At 35.9% G+C, this 21198-nt stretch overlaps 2 protein-coding genes and 1 long non-coding RNA gene across 3 annotated transcripts; 2 read left to right on the top strand and 1 right to left on the bottom strand.

Moving 5' to 3' along the window:
• The first annotated feature begins 2181 nt into the window (after positions 1–2181).
• LOC103442882 (ankyrin repeat-containing protein ITN1-like) lies at positions 2182–9972 on the top strand. The gene is made up of 6 exons (XM_070827430.1): positions 2182–2479; positions 3364–3480; positions 3582–4082; positions 6424–6531; positions 6621–7027; positions 9240–9972. Exons 1-6 carry the CDS (start codon positions 2182–2184, stop codon positions 9792–9794), a joined length of 1986 nt encoding a protein of 661 aa, XP_070683531.1. The 3' UTR covers positions 9795–9972.
• Positions 9973–10215: 243 nt separating this feature from the next.
• Positions 10216–12082, bottom strand: LOC103429065 (uncharacterized). Its single transcript, XR_003775963.2, has 3 exons — positions 11088–12082; positions 10543–10990; positions 10216–10449 (listed from the first exon to the last, which is right to left on the bottom strand). It is a non-coding gene; the product is annotated as an uncharacterized lncRNA (long non-coding RNA).
• Positions 12083–14096: 2014 nt separating this feature from the next.
• Positions 14097–18121, top strand: LOC103411414 (uncharacterized). Its single transcript, XM_008350050.4, has 6 exons — positions 14097–15032; positions 15159–15291; positions 15792–15895; positions 16001–16172; positions 16289–16420; positions 16648–18121. The coding sequence occupies exons 1-6, from the start codon at positions 14992–14994 to the stop codon at positions 17851–17853; spliced, it is 1788 nt and encodes a 595-aa protein (XP_008348272.2). The 5' UTR covers positions 14097–14991; the 3' UTR covers positions 17854–18121.
• Positions 18122–21198: the final 3077 nt, after the last annotated feature.

Genomic DNA, 21198 nt, shown 5'->3' with positions numbered 1-21198 from the left:
CATGTCAATCATACATAAACATTCATGAGTATTACTCATATCAATCATACATAAACATTCATGACCATCACTCATGTCAACATTCAAGAGCATCACTCATGTCAACATCCATGAGCATCACTCATGTCAATCAACATAAACATTCATGAGCATCACTCATGTCAATCAGCTTCAAAAACTTCATTTACAGAGCTCTAGCTTCGAAAGCTTCATTTACAAAAACTCTAGCTTCAAAAGCTTCATTTACAGAGCTCCAGCTTCAAAAGCTTCATTTACAAAAGCTCTAGCTTCCAAAGCTTCATTTACAGATCTCTAGCTTCAAAAACTTCATTTACAAAAGCTCTAGCTTCAAAAGCTTCATTTACAGAGCTTCAACTTCAAAGCTTCACTTGCAAAGCTTCACCTACAAAGCTTCAGTGCAGGGTATACAAATACCGCATCCGAACAACCGCCACTTCGGCCCATACATGGATTCAATTTGAAGTCTCCAGCCAACAGACTCTATTGACCGAAGACTTGGGGGACTACACTATACACCATATATTGGGCCTCAACTGGGCCTCATGAAAAATACTTGGAGGACTCTAACCCATTATTTATGTATTGAGGAGCGAGCCCTTATTCTATAAAAGGGACTCCCTCACCATCATTAGAGAGTGTCAACTCTAGCCCATTATTGATGTACTGAGGAGCGAGCCCTTATTTTATAAAAGAGACTTCCTCACCTTCATTAGAAAGCATCGCCGCCAGCTGAGCAACCGCCTCGCCGCGAGCACCAACTCTAACCCATCATTTTTGTAATGAGGAGCGAGCCTTTATTCTATAAAAGGGACTCCCTCACCTTCAAATGCCACAAGCCGAGCCAACCAAGGCAACATAAGCCACAAGCAGAGCAACCTCGCAACATGTGCTACTTCTGGTTGAGCATCATTTCAGATTGGGCATCGCCTCATATCGAGTATCAATTCTAGACGACATCTAGTTACTTCGGCCCACACATGGACTGAATTTCAAGTCTCTAGCCAAAAGACTCTCTTGACTGAAGACTTGGGGGACTACTGTTTATACCATACTTAGGGCTTCCGTATTTAGATATCGTATAAATACTCGGGGGGACTCAAATGTAATTATGTAATAAAGGAAGGGGAAAATATGTAATAAGTGAGGAGCCCTTATTTTATAAAAGGACCCCTCACTCTCACAATTGGGGGAGGTCTCACTCTCACCCCCAAGAGGCCAATTCTTAGGCCTTAAGCTCCCTCATCCTCTCACATTACAGAGGTTCTCTCTCCCTCATAAATACATAATCAGTGTGGACGTAGCCCAAACCTTGGGGTGAACCACGATTTATCTTGTGTTATTTACATTACTTGCAGATTCACGGTTGGATTTACGTTGTTCCAAGACCTCTGGTTTTGTGCATCAACACCACTTTTAGTTTGCAACATTTTTTTTTTTAATTTGTAGTATTTTCTTTTTAGTTTTACTTTGTACCCATGTATTAATTTCTTTTAGCGCCTACATTTTTAAAAATTCATTTGTATTCATAATTTTTAATCTTTTATCTGTACCCTAATTTATTTCTAATGTACCCATTCTTCTCTATTAATGTACCACTTTGTTATATGTGAAATGTACCAATTTTTTTGTAAAATGTACCAATTTTTTTAACACTATGGATATATTCTTTTGCCATTTATTATTTCTTTTTTTTTACATAGTTTTTATCCATTTATTTAATGTTTGAATTTTTTTATTGTAACCGTTTCGAATAGTATTATAATTAGGGATTTTAAATTTATAAGATTATAAATCTCATAAAATATCAAACAATTAATGTCGAAACTATAAAAATATAAATAGTAATAGTAATATAATGAGATGTACAAAGTCAAGGGATCTTGATCAAACTTTGAATACTATTAAGGTTTTAATCAAAGAATGTTAAAGATTAGGGATCGCAACCAAAATATCCTTTTTTTATTTGTAAATGTATTATTGTTCGCCTGTAAATCAAAAGCTTGGCCACGGCCCACTGTAGGCTGATTTACCGGAATTCACAAGCTGCTGCTTTCTGGAGATTTTTTTGTTTTTTGTTTTAGCACTACTTTGTTTTGATTAGTTTCTACTAATTTCTTGTTTGATCGGTAAATCACATTTGGGTAAATCAACAGATTGAGCATGGCTTGTGGAATTGGACCTGAAGTTCTTAACCAAAATAATTATACACCTTGGAGTATGCGAATTAAAACCTACTTGGTAGCGAAAGATCTTTGGGACGTTGTCCAAACTGAACATCCAGAAGTTGGTCCTAGTGATAAACATAAGGTTTGGAAGCAGAGGAATGCCCAGGCTTTGCATGCGATCCAGCTTTCTTGCGGGGATGACATTTTAAGTTTTATCAGTGACGCCACCTCGGCCAAATCCGCATGGGATATTTTGCTAGACAAGTTCGAAATACACCGGAGATTTTTCAAAGGTAGTTTGTTCTAAATATTAAATTAAAGAAAGAAGCCAAAAATAAAAACTAATTAAACTCAAAATATTTTGTGTGCGTGTGTTTTTGTTCAATTTTTTATTTTATTTATACAACTCAAAATACAGGTCGCCTGCAGGATACTAGCTGGTTACTCCCACTCAAATAGCAGTAATTTGAGTTTTTTTTCCGGTATTTTTGGTTTATATGATGAAACTGGGTTTTTTTTTTGAAAAAAAAAAACTTTCTTTATGAATTTAAAGTTCTGAATTAGAAATTATTGTGTAATATTGGAATATGATTGTGTGGTATAACATGTCGGTGTTATAATATGAGTGAATATATATTTGAAGATATTATAATTTTAAAATGAAAAAAGAGGAATATATCTAATTCTATAGTTCATTCATATTATAACTCATGGATCTTTAAAAAAAAAAAAGGATTAATTACATATGAAACTGTTGAAACATATGAAGACATCAAGTAAAACATCGTGAAAAAGTATACTCTTTTTTACAAAATTCATTTTTTTGGATTTGATGTTTACATGGAAATTGATAAAATGAATAGTTTCTATTTACAGAATAAGTTGACTACTACTGGGTGGACAAATTAAGAGGGGTTGTGTTATCCAAACACATTTTTTTACTTCTCACACACCTTTTGTTGATTTTTGTCCTTTGATCTTCTTCAATTCATCCAATCAGACGGCCGAAAATTAAAAAGGTGCGTAAGAAGTAAAAAGGGGTGTGTGGATATCACACCCCATTAAGAGATGCCACCCACGGAACAAACGCAAGTTTGGTTGCATAATTTTTTACACATGTAGAGTAGTTTATTGGGTCATATAGTATTGTATGGATATCTTATCCTTCAATTTTCAGGCAATGGATCATCCAAAGGTGAAGATGTAGGTGGGAGCCAGCGTAGTATGAAGAAGTTGACGTCATTGCGGTCGATAGTAATTGGGACTCCGGTGGAATTAAAATCCCCGACTGATGGTATGAATTATATATGACTCTAATGCTCCTATAATTATCAAAAATCGAAACTTACTATTGAGAAAAAAATATTATTAATTTTATTTTCCATCCTCTGTTAGATAAAACAAGACATGGCGTTGACGACTCCTACCTTGGACCTTTGTTCAGTGATGTGTGGCGCGGTGATTGGAAAGCTGCAAAGGCGTTTCTTGACCAAAATCCTGAGGCAATCGGAAAAGTATATTCTAAGGATGGAGGGACGATTATTCACAGTGCAATTTTGTTTAAGCGGTTTGATATAGTGAAAGAGCTGCTGCAATGGATGAGAGAAGAAGATTTGGCGATAACAGATCAACATGGTTGCACACCTCTGATTTATGCTATAAATCAAGGAAGTATCGAAATAGTTGAAAACATGATTGAAATGAACAAGAATATAGCGGCCATGCGAATTCCTCCCGACAACATGACTCCTGTTCTCTATGCTTTTTCACTGGGCTTCAATGAAATCGCTCGCAAGCTTTATAAAGTCACTCCTCCCGAAGAACTAACATGTGGACCCAATGAAGGCCGTGACGGCGCTGAACTTATTTCCAGTTGTTTCTATGCCCAATCATTTGGTACGTACATAAATTTATAAAAAAACTAGGTTTTAATCCTTAATTAACATGAAGTTTAGATTAATGCCGTACAATATTTAAAATTGAGTTTAGTCCCTTGATCTATTTAAATGGTAATATTTATACTCCAATTTTTTTGTTTGTAATTTCATGATCTTTCTGTTTCCAAGTCTACTAATTTATTTTTCCCACCCATTACTAGAGTTTTAATGAATAAATGATAAGTTTGATACTAAGTTATTATGGCAAGCCCATTATGTAATTTAATCTAAAATCTCTCACCTCCTAGCTAATAAAAACACCCATTTTGACTTTTCAACAAGCTCAAAATAATTCCAGTCTCATACAAACACTATAAATTGGTTAATGCTAGGGAGACCAAATTTCTAAACCAAATTTTGTAAGTCTAATATGTGGATGTAGATGATTGGATTATTACTTAAATTTTGATTAACATGCTTATTTTTTATAGGTGGTATATCATTTAGTTTGTAAATTTGATTTAAAATTTTGGTCTGCCTAGCAGTACCCTTATAAATTTATCGTTAGGTTTTTCTTTCTAAAGTTAAGTTTTTCCTTCTCAAATTTCACCTAAGTGTTTACTGCAGTTATATACACCATGATATATAGTACTGGTTTGGTACTGAGGTGATTTAAAAAAAAATAGGTATAAAAAAAAGTTGAGCTCAAAAAGGTGTTTGGTAAACACTTAAAAACAGCTTTTTTTCACAGTTTTCGGTGAAAAAAAACTGAAAACGTGAAGCAGCAAAAATGAGCTTATTCTCATAGCACAGCAGAAGAAGTTTTTTTTTCAAAGCACAGCAATACCAAACCAGCCCATAATTGTGTCATTAATTATATAATAAGTATCACTTGTAATTAAAAATGTAATCATCATATCGGTACTCTTTTTTTTATCAATACACTTTTATGTTAATAGTTATTATCCTCTCACCCTGTTATCTTCATATACACACACTAGATATTGCATGGATTTTGATTCAAAGTTACCCAAGCTTGACCCTTACTATTGACATACTTCGGGCATACCCCTTTAAATGCATTAGCTGGTGCACATTCTGCGTTCTTATGTGGCGTAAGACTCAATTTCTGGGAACGATGGATCTATAAGTGTTAGAACTACTCTCTCTCTCTCTCTCTCTCTCTCTCTCTCTCTCTCTCTCTCTCTCTCCCCTCAAGTTACGAGCATACTAGCATACTTCATGTGGAAACCATTTATGTTGTTATGTTCTTATCTCTACAGTGATACAAGTAAAACCTACTGCGGTCGAAACATCTACCCCCACCAATGATCTTTTACAAGATGACCTGGTGATCAAGCGGGTCTAATTTACTCAGGTACGTTGCCTGTCGGTGTCGGAAATGCCATTTGCTTTGCATGTAATTTGGACTCTTGATCAATTCTAATACGTGGATACTACATATATAAATGCGCTTCAGATCTATTAGAAGTGTGTAAGAAATGGTCAATAATTAGAGGGTTTTTTATTTTATTTTTTACATTGAAATAAAAGCATTCATAGACAGTTGCCATGACGCATCAGTCATATATATAAAACATTCATGTATTGAAGAAACCTATAGTAGTTATAAACAACTAGTAAAGGACGCAGGAGGTTCATATTCTCGAAAGATAATGCGAAAAATAGCATTATTTTTTGTTTTATGTGTACTCCTTGCTTAGTATATCTCGAATGATAGCCAGTTTAGACGGTCATGCAGCACAAGCAAACAAGGGATACAAATGTAACCCCTGAAAAAACAATGTTCTGAAATCCATCAAATTTTGAGAGAAAACCTAAAGGTTTATTTGGGTAATTCTTGAATGATCAGAAGCCAAAAGGCTTAAATAGACTTAAAACCCAACCCAAGGGAAGTTCACGGGTCATAGGGAAATAAATTGACATAAATCGGACGGAACACTAAAGGTTTGATTTTAATTACAAACTTTAAAATCTAACATACTTCACAGTGAACCAAGACGTAGCACTCTTTTCATGAAGTGTATGCGTCCAAAACGAAGCTCAAACCAAATCTGTAAATTCCTGTTGCATCCTTTTATCATTTTTTGATCCATTTCATTTTCAGTCCGCTCGGTCATCTGTTTTGTATATGACAATCTACATGCCACTAATTGGTATCGAGGAAAACAAAATATTCTAAAATAAAATTGCGGTTGTTATTTTTATTTGTTTATTCTAGAGAAAATAGGAGAAGGCAAATTATGCATGAGTAGAAGCTTTTAACACTTGAAGTACTATTGTTTGATTGGAAAGCACTTTTTAAGCGCCTTGCAAAAGTTACAGATGTATTGTCATCTAATTAACATACCCTTGTATAAATTTTTACCAACATATATTTGTACTAATTTGCAATGCAGATGTGGGTTTATTTCGAGGACTTGCTAAGAATCTCCTTAAACTTTTGGGTATGCTACATCTACATTGTTGATATTATTTTTACATTTTAATTCTTATTCTTTTCATACTTTGCTTGCTGTTTCCATTTTTAACCTAGGTGTCAAGCGTATGTATGAAATGAAATTGGTCCATGACCGAACCCGAGAATTTTTATGTTTAATGAGTAGACACATTACGTGTGTGACGGCGAAGCAATATTCGTTCCTGCAAACAGCAATCTTCCGAGCTATGGAACAAGGACTAGTTGAGTTCATTGATCATCTATTTGAGGCTAATCCAGGCCTTGAGATACAAGATGGAAAAGGCAAAGCAGTGTTGGAATATGCCGTGGAATGTCGTCAAGCAAAAATTTATAACCTTCTGTATGGGATGCTGAGGGAAAGTGATAGAACTTGGGCTTTGAGTTGTAATAGTATTCTACATTCAGCGGCGAATCTATCTGGGAACCTTAATCATATTCAGGGTGCAGCGCTGCAAATGCAAAGCGAACTGCAATGGTTCAAGGTTAGTCTTAATTTCTCACTGCATATGCATGAGATAAATTATTCTCACCCAACATGTATATATGGCCATGGCTCTACTTGCCAGCTAACAAGTCTAACCCAATACCAACTGACAGCGAGTGAAGCTAGCGGTCTAATTACTTTTGATATAACACATAAATACTTTAAACTGAAAAGCAGAGAAAACTGCATCTTCTATTATAGTATTAAGAGAGAATAGCTATTGTTAAATTCATTATACATGGGCATAATGAATTGTCCATAGCCTACATGTACAACTTCGGTTCTACTTTACAAGCCTAAGGGAGGACGATTAGAATGTGATGAGCATCAAACTCAAAATTAACACAAAATGTCCTCAAAAAGAGCCATAGACCAATCATAAGTTTTTTTTTTCTAATTATATAAAACATGTATAAATACAATAAAACCTCTATATAGTCATAGTGTTTAGTGTTTGGGACCAAAACAATTTTATAGCTATAGGGGGGTTATTACTTAATAGAGATTTTTTTTTTTTTTTGACTTAGTTATCCTTAATGAAGTTTGTGTGTACAAAAAGAACCACATTAATAGTAGTGGAACATGCCGGTTTGCAAGATGTAACGTTGGAAGTAAGACATCTAATCTCTTAGTGAAATTTGTATGCTATTTTACAATATTTACAGGTTAGTTAGGGTACCCATTAAAACAAGGGTATCATCAATATCCCTTAATAGAAACGATGATTTTATAATTAATGCAATTATGTTCACACATAAGATCCTACCTTGACAATGTAATAAAACAGAAAAACCAACTTTGTTACAATAATAAATGATATTGTGTTAATAACTATAACCTTACAATTATTATGTAAGACTGCACTATAAACTTTGATGATTATAGTGTAACTATATAGTTTTTGTAATTTAGCTGAATGTTGACGTTATATTTTATTATTGTTAAACATGGAAGTAAATAGCTCAAAAGTCAATAACAATGATGGATAATTTCACATCTTTTAGATTTTTATTGGAATTAATGGTAGGTGATCTGTAGGATATAATTATAAAATAAAATATGTTTGAAAACACAAAGCTTCGCATATTTTTAGGGCTTTTTTTTTGTAGGGTTTAGGGCTGGTTTGGTATTGCTGTGCTTTGAAAAAAAACTGCTGTGAGAATAAGCGGCTGTGCTGTGAGAATAAGCGGCTGTGCTGTGAGAATAAGCGGCTGTGAAATAAAGCCAGTAGAGTGTTTGGTAAACTTTTTTGTGAAAGTGCTTTTGGAAAAAAAAGTAGGATGATAGTGTGTCTTTTCATTAAAGGAGCACTGTAGCTCCGTGTGCTTTGAAAAAACTGGCTTTTTTTCAAAGCAACAAATAGCAGCTTCAGCTTTTCCTTTGATTTTCAGCTTATTCTCACAGCAGCTTCCAAAATAAGCCATTTTTTTTCAGTTTACCAAACACAAAAATGACCCTCAGCTTTTTTTCACAGTGGCTTTTTTTAAAATCACCTCAATCCCAAACGGGGCCTTAGAGTAGAATTGTATTTATATAACCCAAAACTCTATATTTTCACTAAAACACACGGTTACAATATTTACATATACAAAACCTAATTTTATAATGAAAGAAATATACATAATCTTTTTCCTACTAAAATAGGGACTCTCGAAAGATCTCCTAGAATCCCTACAATTTAAATCATGCCAATATTTTTTTTTAACAAACAATATTATTTACACTAAGAGGGGAGGAGATGGTCCTTAGTGTAGATAATATCGATTGTTAAAAAAAAAAAAAAAAAAAGGAGAGGGGGTGGAGGATTAGCCTCTAGGCTAACAGAACCTAGGCTGTGAAAATCATCTGACCTTTTACGATGGGTTACGGTTTCTGACTTAGGGCTCCCCAAATATGATAATTTCTTTGCTTGGTCACTGGACACCCCTGATCTACAGTAACCCATGGCTTTGATAGCGACACAAGCCATGAAACATCGTTTGGCCGTCGCAACTATCGCTATTGCGCATGCTTTTCAGTAGTTTTATGAGACAGTTGTTCAGACATGCGCTTCAATAAACTACTAAACTTTTACTTGCTAGCAGCAAAATGAGAAAAGGTCAAAAATAGGAAAAAAAAAAAAATCCTAAGATGCCTGGTTTTATTTCTACTAACTTCCATGTACCTCTTAAATGGTTGTAGTTGGTAAGTTTTTATTTATTGAAATGTAGGAGGTGGAGAGCATTGTACCTATCATTGTCCCTGGATTGATAAATTATACTGATCGCATGACAGCTCGAGCATTATTTACCAAGAACCACAAAGAATTGGTGGAGGAGGGTGCGAAATCGATGAAAGCGACTGCAACTTCTTGTACAGTTGTAGGTGCTTTAATTGTTACAATGATGTTTGCTGCATCATTTACAGTTCCTGGAGGAAGCACACAAGACAAAGGCTATCCCACATTTTTGGGTAAAAAGTTGTTCATGGTTTTTATAATGTCAGATTCTATATCGCTATTTTTTTCCACAACTTCAGTAATGATATTTTTAGGGTTGCTCACATCGCGTTATTCCGAAGAATACTTCCTCGTATCTTTACCCACAAAAATGATACTAGGCCTTTTCACCCTTTTTTTCTCTATCGCCGCTATGATGATGGCCTTCTCTTCTGCCCTTATCCTTATGCTTGACAAACAATCATGGATCGTTATCCCAGTTATTCTTCTTGCGACTCTTCCAATAGCCTCATTTGTGTGGATGCAATTTCCCCTCCTTCGTGCATGATTTATACTTATGGACCAGGAAAGTTTGACAAAAAAAAAGAAACGTTGAATTTAAATTCTTCGTGCCATGTAATTTTATGTATTTTTTTCCTCTTGATGTAATATGTGTGATGTTTATCTTTGGTTGATTTTGTTCATTGTACGAAGTGATTAATAAGATCCAGTTACCTCTTAGCTAATTTACTGGTGTTTTTGTTGTAATTGTTGGAAGAGAAATTAGTCATGATCTGTATTTATTTTTTAGAAATTGAATAACTAATTATTAATCGAACTCTTCTTACGGTAGACTCGCACTCGCATATTCTTCTGTTTAGAGTGTAGAACTGTTTGACAAGTCAAAGAGCTAGACTATGAGCTTGCGCTCGTACTAGTTGGAGCTCTTAACAAAATAGCAAGAAGAAATGAAATATCAGAAAGAGAGATGAGAGAGAAACGAGAGAGTTTCTGCATTTAACTGTGTATAGAGCTAGAAATTTAAGACAATGGGGTCAAAGAGTTAGCACCATGATCATCATTATAACACGAAACAAGTAAAGCAACGGAAAATAATCAACAACAGAGTCGGCTGATTAGAAGTTGGGCATACCAAGCATACATAGCCTCCAAAATGTTATAAGATGCCCACACTCTACTCCCATAAGAAAGAACGGAGCTACCTGTAACTCAGAAAAGTTGAGCTTCCATTACTAATCACCCAAAGCAAGCAACTTCGAATTCAAACGCTGCCTTAATGTTTTGTTTGCCATTACCTTGAGGGTCATGGATGGCTCTCCTGAATTAAGCTGAAATAAAAGAATGAGCATTGGATACAAATGAAGCCCCCCTGAAACAAAGAAAATAGTGGCCGAAAGGGAAACAACAAGGACCTTTGATAGATTGAATTGGAGACAAATGAAGCACCCAAAATCAAAAGTCCGATTTGGGAAATCTTGAGAAAATGATGAAATGATTGAATTGGTTAAGATCAGATGTTTTTTTATAAGCTAAAATTAAAATAGGGAAAATGTGGGAAAAGTGAATGAGAGTAGCAGTAGACTAGTAGTCACCTAAAGTTGATTCCTTTGGCAAAGCAAGAGGAAAGGAAGAAGAGCGACCCTAAACCAAACCAAATGCTCGACCTTTCAACATCTCTCCACATAATCAGATCAGTCATGAGCTGCCCGATTCGATCAAGATTACCCTGATACTCATCATTGACTGCAAAACCAAACAGCGAAAACACAAGAACCTGAGAAACATGTAAAGACCAAAGAACGAAAAAAAGAAAAGAGAGCAATTTCCAATTGGGACTTACTTGATAATGTACTTGGGGATGGCAAACTGAGAACCAAGTCCAGCTTTTCCTTCTTGGACCGCCTTTTTCTTGGCTTCACAACCTCCTCCACCAAGCCCAAGACTTTCTCTTCTCAAGTCTCATTCTCCGACCACCTCCGCGACCTCCGGTTCCTCGGCGAGGCACCCAGTAGGCCCACCTGTGAGCCTCAGCTTTTGCACTCACTGCAAACCTCATCCCTTTGCTCTTCCCACCCCTCTTTCACTCAGATTCTCCCCTCCCCAAATTTAAAAACCCAAACAAATAAATAATGAAATTTTAGACAAGAGAAGCTTACCAGAGGAAGGACGTCGAGCCGAGAGAACGCGACCTGGAGAACAAGAGAGATCGCTGGAAGGAAGGATGGCTTCTTTCAGATCTGGTGTGGACTGGGTTCTGAGAAAAGTGGCGAGACTGATAGCGTGAGAAAGGGGAGGGCAGGATTGGAAAATTGGAAGGGATAAAGGGGTCAAATTTTTTTTTTAAAAGGGATAAGGTACAAATCTATTGGCTCCGCTTGTGGGCATTGACATTGTTCCAACTGGGTGAATTATAAAGCTTCCTGTTCTTATCTTCGTTGGCTTGGTTTCCCAGGGAAGCGAACCAAGTACTGATTGCGTGGCCTCGCTACACTTGAGTCATCATACTCCAACACCCCTCGTGTTTATTCTCTCGACGGCCTGCCTTCTCCACCGCCTTGCTAATGTGACAAGGATTGCTGGTTTTTGTTCTGGTTTAATTCTCTCGACGGCCTGCCCTCTCCACCGCCTTCTCCACCTCCAATATCGTTGATGTTGGCGGTGGGCCTAAAAGTTTATAATTACATCAAAACAGATTATTCATTCGATACGTCCTAATTTACTGGTTTCAAATTTGCTTCCTTACGTCGAGATTTCGAAAATACGCTAGCTCTCTAGCTTCAGGTATTGGATGACTGGGCTTTCAAAAAACACACGTATTGGGCCCGATTTAACAGAACTTTTCTCTACGTGTGTGTTTTTTTGTTCGAAAAATTTGAGTGTTATTAAAAGGTTTTTATCTGATTATCTATTTAATAAAATAGAACGACAATTGTTTTATATCAACCTGTAAACTATCGACGCAAATGCCGGTCAACCGTCACTGTTTTCGACCGGGAGCTTCCTCGTTATTTGAACTCTTGAAAGTGCGTACAACTGTAATAGTAATACGTAGGAGCATCTTCTTAGCCTTTTTTTTAATGTTATTTTGAGTCCATCTTCAAGTCTTTTCTAATTGCTTATTTTTGGTTATTGTAAATGTATTATTGTTTGCCTTATAAACCAGAAGATCGTTATCACCAGCGCAACATGGCCTGGGGGCTTTATCACACTATCACAAAAAAATATTGATGACAGTATAAGTTCATTTTATATATTAAATTATAGAGCTAACTACATTTTACACAAGTTTGAGATGATTTTTAAATTTGGCCATGAGGTTTCAATATTCACTAAATTGATGACATGGTTAACATGATACCCGTAACTAGTATGACATGTAAGCCACATTTACACCATATAACGCAAAAAACTCATCAATTTAATGGATAATTATACGTTCAAATATACAAAAGTTGTGTCACTTAGTACTACGGTCTAGTGGTATTCCTCTCCACTTGCAAGTGAGAGGTCTTAAGTTCGATTCTTGCTAAAGGCGAATTTGAACCACATTATTGCAAACCGATTGTAAGGCTTAACCCATCCCTCAACTCCTTAGTATAAGTAATATCGTTTGTTCAAAAAATATATATATAAATATATAAAAATTATAAATTGATATAATTTTAAAATATCAGATGCAAAGAGTGTAAATGTAGTTAGCACTAAATTATATTTTATCCATTTCTCGAGTAAAATTCTTTATAATATTTAACAAGGCCCTCCACGGAATGGATGATAGTTGTGTTGGAAAAGGATTCTCTGCTGAGCATATGCTCAGGATCCTGCTGAGCAGGACACGAGGATTGTTGGATGAAAATCCAACGGCTATAAAAAGGTGGATCCCTTTAAAGTTATAATAATTGTAACCGTTGGATTTTCATCCAACGGTCCTCGTGTCCTGCTCAGCAGGATCCTGAGCATATGCTCAGGAGAGAATCCTTTTCCAGTTGTGTTGTGCAAATTCGGATCCTAGCCGGATCTTCTTTGTGAGGATTTTGAGAATCTATGAATCATATTCGTTCATCGTACATTGTACGGTGAGAAATTATTTTAAATATTTTTATTTAAAATTAAATACAAACAGTATTTGATAAAAATTGACCACACAATATACGATGAATAGACATAATTTATGAATCTCCAAGATCCTCATAAAAAAGATCCGAAGAGGATCCTATTGGGTGTTGTGCCACCGCGCGGTGTGCACTAATGATTAGCAAAACAATAAGCCCTATAAAAGAATGTTGTGAGAGTCAGCAAGCCACCTTTTTGGTTTTCTTATAAATTGAGCATCATCGTTCATCATTGGAGCTTTGCCTTTATCCGCCACGCCATGCTTGCTCCCCACACTCAACCCTGCAGTTTATTGCATGCCATGTCTCATGTATGCAGCATACCCCTGTGGCATCAGTTGGTCACCAGCTCAATATTTACACATAAATTACTAGTTTAGAGAGAGACACAGAGGTGGGTTTGATTACCTATTCCTAGAAAACAACCAACCACGCAGCCATTTTGTGCATTTGTTTTGGTGAAGCAGCTTCTGTGTTTGCATATTATTTTTCTTTTTCACCTTTATCCGACAAGGAGGGGAATGAGCAGATGGGGTCCAATGTCAATGCGTGTGTGTTAAGGTTGTGTGCAAAGTACAATAACGTCCAACTTATACAAATTACAAAGGTCAGTTGATATGCACAAACTACACCAACCATACCAATCTTTTCGGCTCAACAATGTTTATGAGTAATACGTATTCCCATTGTACTTTTTATTCGTGATTACAGGATTTCTCTTGTTCTTTCAGAAAAGAAAAAGAAAAACTCACACTTGTGTCATTTTATTTCTATGTTTTAATTTTTTTCTAACGATATTCTATTTTATTGGAGAGTCATTAAACACCTACCACTCAAAAGAGCACAATTTCATTACACAATAATTTCAACATCATCTAAAATTAGGAATCTTGATGCCTATATAAACTTTCTGCTACCAAAGTTTCTGTTACCAGTTTTCGTCCGATTCGTTTTTTTATCCCGTGTTTATATAGCTCTTGTGTTTTTGTGATTTTTCCACTATCTAATTGATTCATGACCACGTACTTCTGGGTTTTAGGAGCCGGCTGACTTCATTCTGATGAACTTTTAGAGATATTTATGATTTGGCTTGATCAACAATTTCTTCATTGTCTCCTCCTGGAGTCATCAAATATCATCATTATCCAATCTTCTTTTCCCAGATTATCTCTTCAATGATAAAGAATGAGCCTTTTTCCTTTTCAACACAATTATCAAATTATATGTAGAACCGGACCTTCGCAAAAAAAAAAAAAAACAACCCCATGTCCTGTTGCTCTAATCTCTATTAACGAGGGTTTCCAGAGTGGCCTCACAAGTGTCCCAAACGACTTGTAGTAGCGGGAGCAGTTTTTCAAGGAGACCAACAACTGTCTCGTGGCTCCACAATCTCTCTCTCCTCTCTCCCACTCTCTTTCTCTCTCTAAACCTTTTCAAACCCACTCCTAAATATGAAGTGATCAACCCAACTGTCATATGGTGGTTACTAGTTCTTCAACTTCTCTCCTTCACATTTTCTCTCTTTCCCATATTCCTCAAAGCTTCAGCTGCAAATGATGCTGGTTTTCCTTGCTACCATTTTTTGTTCTTTCACCTTCAAAACAACCCAAAATTTATTCCGCAACTGTAGACATGTTCGACATCTTATTCGGGTGGCGAAAGGCTTCGAAGTGGTAACTTAATTCAATGCAATCTTTGAAGCTGTTTCTTTTGTTGGAAATGTATCATAGCTTTATCTTTTATAAAACCAAACTCATTGTATTGTTTTGTTATGTGTGTGCTTGTTTTTTGGGTTGCAGCAAGAGGCTGATCAAAGAGGTGCACTGCCGGCTCAAGTTGCTGAAAAACAAGAGGCAAGCAATTGTTAGGCAACTACGTCAAGACGTGGCGGAGCTGATCAAACACGGTCACGAAGACAAAGCCTTCAACAGGGTATGAATGTAACAGTAGAAATCCCGTGACATCTTCTCTGCTTTTCTAATTTTAATTCGTCATGAATATTCTAGTTAATTAATTATTTCGTAGTACATATAGTTGGTTGAACTAATTTGGCACCTGGGTCTGTTCACATTTCTCAACTTTTGGTTGAGAAAGTTGAGTAGTTAAAACTTAAAAGTACAACCACCAGAAAGCATGTGTTCGTTGCAATTTCTTAATATTATTGTGCTGCCAACAATTCTGTGTGCCTCTGGGGTTTTTTTATTTTTTTATTTTTTTTGACCTTTTTTTCTCGTTGATTTTAATTCTCTAATTTTTTTTGCGTTTGCCATACTAAATCCAATTTTATGTTTTCTGATTTGGGATATTGAGCTTCCCCCAAAGCACTTTTGGGTGACAAAAGTGGTGCGGTTAAACCAAAGTGCTACCAAGAACAATTTGAGTATCAAACTACTATCAACACTTTTTGAACTTTGGGCCATTTTATTTTTCAGGTTGAGCAGATAATCAAAGACGAATCCGTAGTGGCATTGTTTGAAGTGTTGGACAATTTCTGTGAATTCATCCTCATCCACCTTCCTTACATCCGCAGACACAAGTATGCCTTGATCTGAATTTTTTCTATTTTGTTCCCAAGTTTTTTTTGTTTTCCTCATTTGATCTTAAGTAATTCTGTTTGTGCTGCAATTTGGTGGTTTTTCAGGGACTGCCCAAATGACATAAATGAAGCAGTTTCAAGTCTTATTTATGCTTCTGCTAGATGTGGGGATCTGCCTGAGCTTAGGGGGATCAGGAAGCTATTCGGAGAACGTTACGGGCAGAAATTCACAATGAGTGCTCTTGAACTACTCCCTGGGAATCTTGTGAGCCGTGAGGTACGATGTCAAGTATTACGATTTTGCAACAAATTTTTTAAGGGGTGTTTCTGTTGATCTCATAAGGTTATTGGAAGTTATACATGAGTGTGAACTAACAAAATCCAAAACTACAGGTAATAGAGAAACTCTCCCAAAAGTCAGTAACAGATGATATGAAGCATATATTGGTCAGTGAAATAGCAAGAAATTACTGCATCAAACCACAGGTTTTAGCTATTGAGTACCATTCAGAATGGCAACAAAAGGTAGTTACTCATTACATACTTCAATAAATATGTCTAGAACATTTATGCTATTATATATCTTTTATAAACAACAACAACAAAGCCTTATCCCACTAAGTGGAGTTGGCTGTTTGAATCCTAGAACGTCACTGTGCTTGGTTTTGTGCATATCTGTTAGCTCCCAGTACTCCATGTCTTTTATCATACTTGAAATTAAAATATTAGTCCTTTTGTTCAATGCATATTAGGTGAAGGAAATTAGTGGACATCAAGTACTGGATGCAGATTATTATGGACGAACCAAAACATCTAGAATGCAAGTTTTAAATGTCGAGGAAATGGAAAGAGAAGCCGTAGATGCTGATTCTAATGTACATAGAACTTCTGCTAGTTCTTCATTAGTTATGCCACTAATTGAAGGGAATTTTTCTGAAGTTGGTTCTCCAAATATATCAACTCCGGGCACTGAAGAAAGTCGGAGCAGTACTTCTGGTAGCACAAGTCACGCTAGAACAAGAGATGGAGATATTGTGATTTACCTTGATGACATAGAAGAGGTTCAGTTTTCTACAACAAGAGATGCAGACTCCCAGGACCAAAGACTCTTCAAGTTCAAAGGTATCGCACCGAAGAGGGAGAATCTTGAAAGCAATTATGATCTCACTTATGTGGAATGTTATGAGACTTGGAGTGAGAATTGCGAGTCAAAAAGCCCAAGGAGATCAAGTTGGAAGGGAAGTGGGAAAAGACCGAGGAAGAGATCGATTTCTCAGGAAAATCAATGCTTTAAGGATAATGAATATCTAAATTACTATGGCAGAAAGCATCTGAAAAATCAAAGCAATTGTGGATTTGATACTAAGGGATTAAGCTGTGGCTGCAGCCTGGGAAATCCATGTTATGTTTGCACCCGGAACGACGAAAATATTTCTTGTGAAGTTCAACCGTGGAAGCAAAAGAGAGGGATTACAGCTAGGGTTGGATTTCCAACTTATGGACATGGACAATTGAACAGGGGAATCGAATGGCCTGCAGTGCGTCCAGAGCCAATGAGGAGGAAGAGTTATGGCAATGAAGCTATGATGTATAACGTTTTCACGTATCCGGATCATCAGCATCCCACTATGCAAAACATAGTGCTCAAAGGAAGAGTGGAGGAATCGAATTTTCGATGCAGGCGTGCCTCATATAGTTCCACATCTCCACATGTGACTAATTCTTGGAGTGCAAGAAAAGAGACAGTACCTCCTTATTCCAGAGCCGTGACAATGCCGCCCGAAAGAGCTAAGGACAATCACAAAGATGACTTCCGACGATCTTATTCCGACGCCTTCCAGTATCCTACTCATGTCCACCCTAAGCTGCCTGACTATGATGATATAGCAGCTAAATTCATGGCACTGAAGAAAGAGCGTCTGCAAAATAAGCCTCATTGCAACAACCAGAAAATTTAGCTTACAACAAGGTAGTCTGTGCTATATAGGATCACTAGCTTTGTAATCTTTCAATTCAATTTCACATTTCAAGTCTTTTCAGGATGTCTTATTTTAAATTTCCATGTAATAGAGAGTACAAGGCAATGTCTAGAACAACTTGTTCTCATCATTCATTTTAGTTGGTTATTTTATAGCGATATTACTAGGTTAAGCTAAGAAGAAAGGGAAATGTTTAAAGTTTAAACCCGGGACCAGTTTATTTGATATAAATTTTTGTTTGATTGTTTTGAGTCCCAAGCGTGGGATGGTGGCTTAATCCAAGAATTTAGTGTACGTTTGTTTCACCGGATTATCCTTATCCGCTTTTAGTCCTTATCCGCTTTTCATCAAATTTAAATGATTATTTAGTGCTATCCTCCACCTACTCCAAAGTTACACCAAACATGGGACAAAGTTACGTCCATGCTAAATCAATCCAAGCTTCTTGCTAGAATTTTGATAGTGCAGACGGCAGACCAGATCTTATGACAAACTCATCAATTCTGGTATTCGTTTTTCACATAATTTTCATGAAGAACTTCACAGTTTAGACACAGATGTTTATAAAAAAACAAAACAAGCAAAAGAACAGGGTTAAATATAACCGTGTTCCCTAAAATACTCTGATTCCTCAGTTGAGGTTAAATTTTGTAGCCCTCCGGTATGGTCATTGTCGCACTCTAGTCCTCCTCCGTCATTTTACTCCGTTTGTTTTGGGTTCAGTGGCCAATTCTTACGAAAATTGTGGTATTTCACTAAATCCATAAATTTTCTACATATAATTCAATCAAATAGTTGTCAAAGAAATTAAGAGCATGTTTGGTACTCTATTTGAATCCAATTTTTTAAACTCAAAAACAATTTTCAAGCTTTAGGCCTTAAAAACTTATTTGGTATGATTATTTTTAAAAACTGAACTCAAAACTAACTCAAAAATATAACATATTCTCAAAAAACAAAAAAAGTAAGTTTTTAGAGTTTTTAAACTTAAACTCACTCATTTCTTTTCTCTCCCTTCTCCCCTCACTCCAAATCTATATCTCTCTCTCTCTCACCCTTTTCTTTCCTTTTTTACCTTTTTCGTCTCTCCTTCAATCCGCTCTCTTCATTCTCTCGGTTCTTTTTCTCGCTCCTTTTCCTCTCTATCTCCTCCGATCCTCTCACTTCTTTCTCTTTCCTCCAATTATCTCTTACTTTCTTTCCTCCTCTATCCTCTTTCTCTCTCAAACCCCATCTTTTTGGATCTCTTTGTCCAGTTTAAGTTGTAAGATTTAGAATTTTTAAATCGCAAACCAAACAAGTTTTTGAGTCTTAAAGAAAATTGTTTTCAAGAAAAATTCTTAAGAAATGTTTTGAGAAATTATCAAAAAATTTAAATCGGATACCAAACAAGCCCTAAACAATTCAAGGAGTGTTATACTTATACAACAAATCCAAAGGCCCAGCGAAGTGTGCAGAGTATTGAAATATTATGCCACTTAAACGAAAGCAAACCCAAAAGGCAAACAAATAGGAGAGTACAAAATTAAACAATTCAAGGAGTGTTATAATTAACACAAACACACACACACAACAAAACACTTCACAACTTGCAAAAGTTTACAATACTTAGGCCTTCCACAGTAGTTTAATGAGTGTGATGCCTATATATGTGGATTAGACACTGTAAGTTGAATTCGTATCGTATTGTACTGTTATCACAGTAGTGTGAGTTGATAAAGTGACTTTTTATAAATTTTTGTTTGATTGTTTTGAGTCCCAAGCGTGGGCTGGTGGCTTAATCCAATAATTTAGTGTATGTTTGTTTCACCGGATTATCCTTACGGATTACTATATTTAGTCCTTATTCGCTTTTCATCAAATTTAAATGATTATTTAGCACTATCCTCCTTCTACTCCAAAGTTACACCAAACATGGGACAAAGTTAAGTCCATGCTAAATCAATCCAAGCTTCTTGCTAGAATTTTCATAGTGCAGACGGCTTGTATTCGTTTTTCACATAATTTTCATGAAACACTTCACAGTTTAGACATAGATGTTTATAAAAAAACAAAACAAACAAAAGAACAGGGTTAAATATAACTGTGTTACCTAAAATACTCTGATTCCTCAGTTGAGGTTAAATTGTGTAGCCCTCCGGTATGATCATTGTCGCACTCTAGTCCTCCTCCGTCATTTTTCTCCGTTTGTATTGGGTTCAGTGGCCAATTCTTAAGAAAATTGTGGTATTTCACTAAATCCATAAATTTTCTACATATAATTCAATAAAATAGTTGTCAAAGAAATTAAACAATTCAAGGGGTGTCATACAACAAATTTAAAGCGTACAGAGTTTTGAAATATTATGCTTCTTAAACGAAAGCAAACCCAAAAGGCAAACAAACTAGGAGAGTACAAAATTAAACAATTCAAGAAGTGTTATAATTTAACACAAACAAACACACACAACAAAACGCTTCACAACTTGCAAAAGTTTACCATTCTTAGGCCTTCCACAGTAGTTTAATGAGTGTGATGCCTATATACGTGGATTAGACACTGTAAGTTGAATTCTATGAGTTGATAAAGTGACTTTTTATATATTAAATTGTTTATCTCTTTATCTCTCTTGATTATCATATATTGTATATGCATCACAATTGTAAGTTCCATATATTAAACTCAAAACTAAGAGTAGCACTCATATTTTGCGGCCCACAGTAGAAGTTTGATACTTGTATTATTAGCATTACGTTCGATTTTTCGATCCACTGTGGAATGCCATAGTGCCATTTCCACTGTAGTAAAAGGAAATTGAAAAGCCATCGACTTGGATTTAAGGCTTTAAATTGCAAAATATTCCATGCTCCAGAGTATTGTAGTCTCACCGTCCGAGTACTTCTATGCCAACTCACCTCATATATTTCCCAACCACCTCAAAGACATTAACAAAAAGATTTACCAAATTACACTAATAGTAACAGGTAAATAGATACATTAAGAGAACTTGTATAAGACGAGCATACTAACGTCCCACGAAACAAATTTTTCTCCCTATCAACGCTCAAAATAACTCGAAGGAAACATATAAGGGAGCCTACAAAATTTGACTAATAATAGATTAAAAGGGAAGAAGATAAAGATAAGCGTCCATTCTAAGGTAATCCTTATCCTTAATTTTTGTTTTATAGGGCAACTAGATAATCCTTATCCTTAATTTTTGGCAAAACAACCCCACAAAACCAGACAAAAGTCTCTTGCATGCGCAATGCCACATGTCCAAAGGAAATGGCGTTTCTCTGACAAACCAACCTTTTTGTACTTTACAACACTACACTAGTATT

The sequence above is a fragment of the Malus domestica genome, chromosome 09, assembly GCF_042453785.1.
Source record: "Malus domestica chromosome 09, GDT2T_hap1".
NCBI lineage: Eukaryota > Viridiplantae > Streptophyta > Magnoliopsida > Rosales > Rosaceae > Malus > Malus domestica.
Note: the sequence above shows the minus strand (reverse complement) of the source record. Positions and strands in the feature narration are given on the sequence as shown.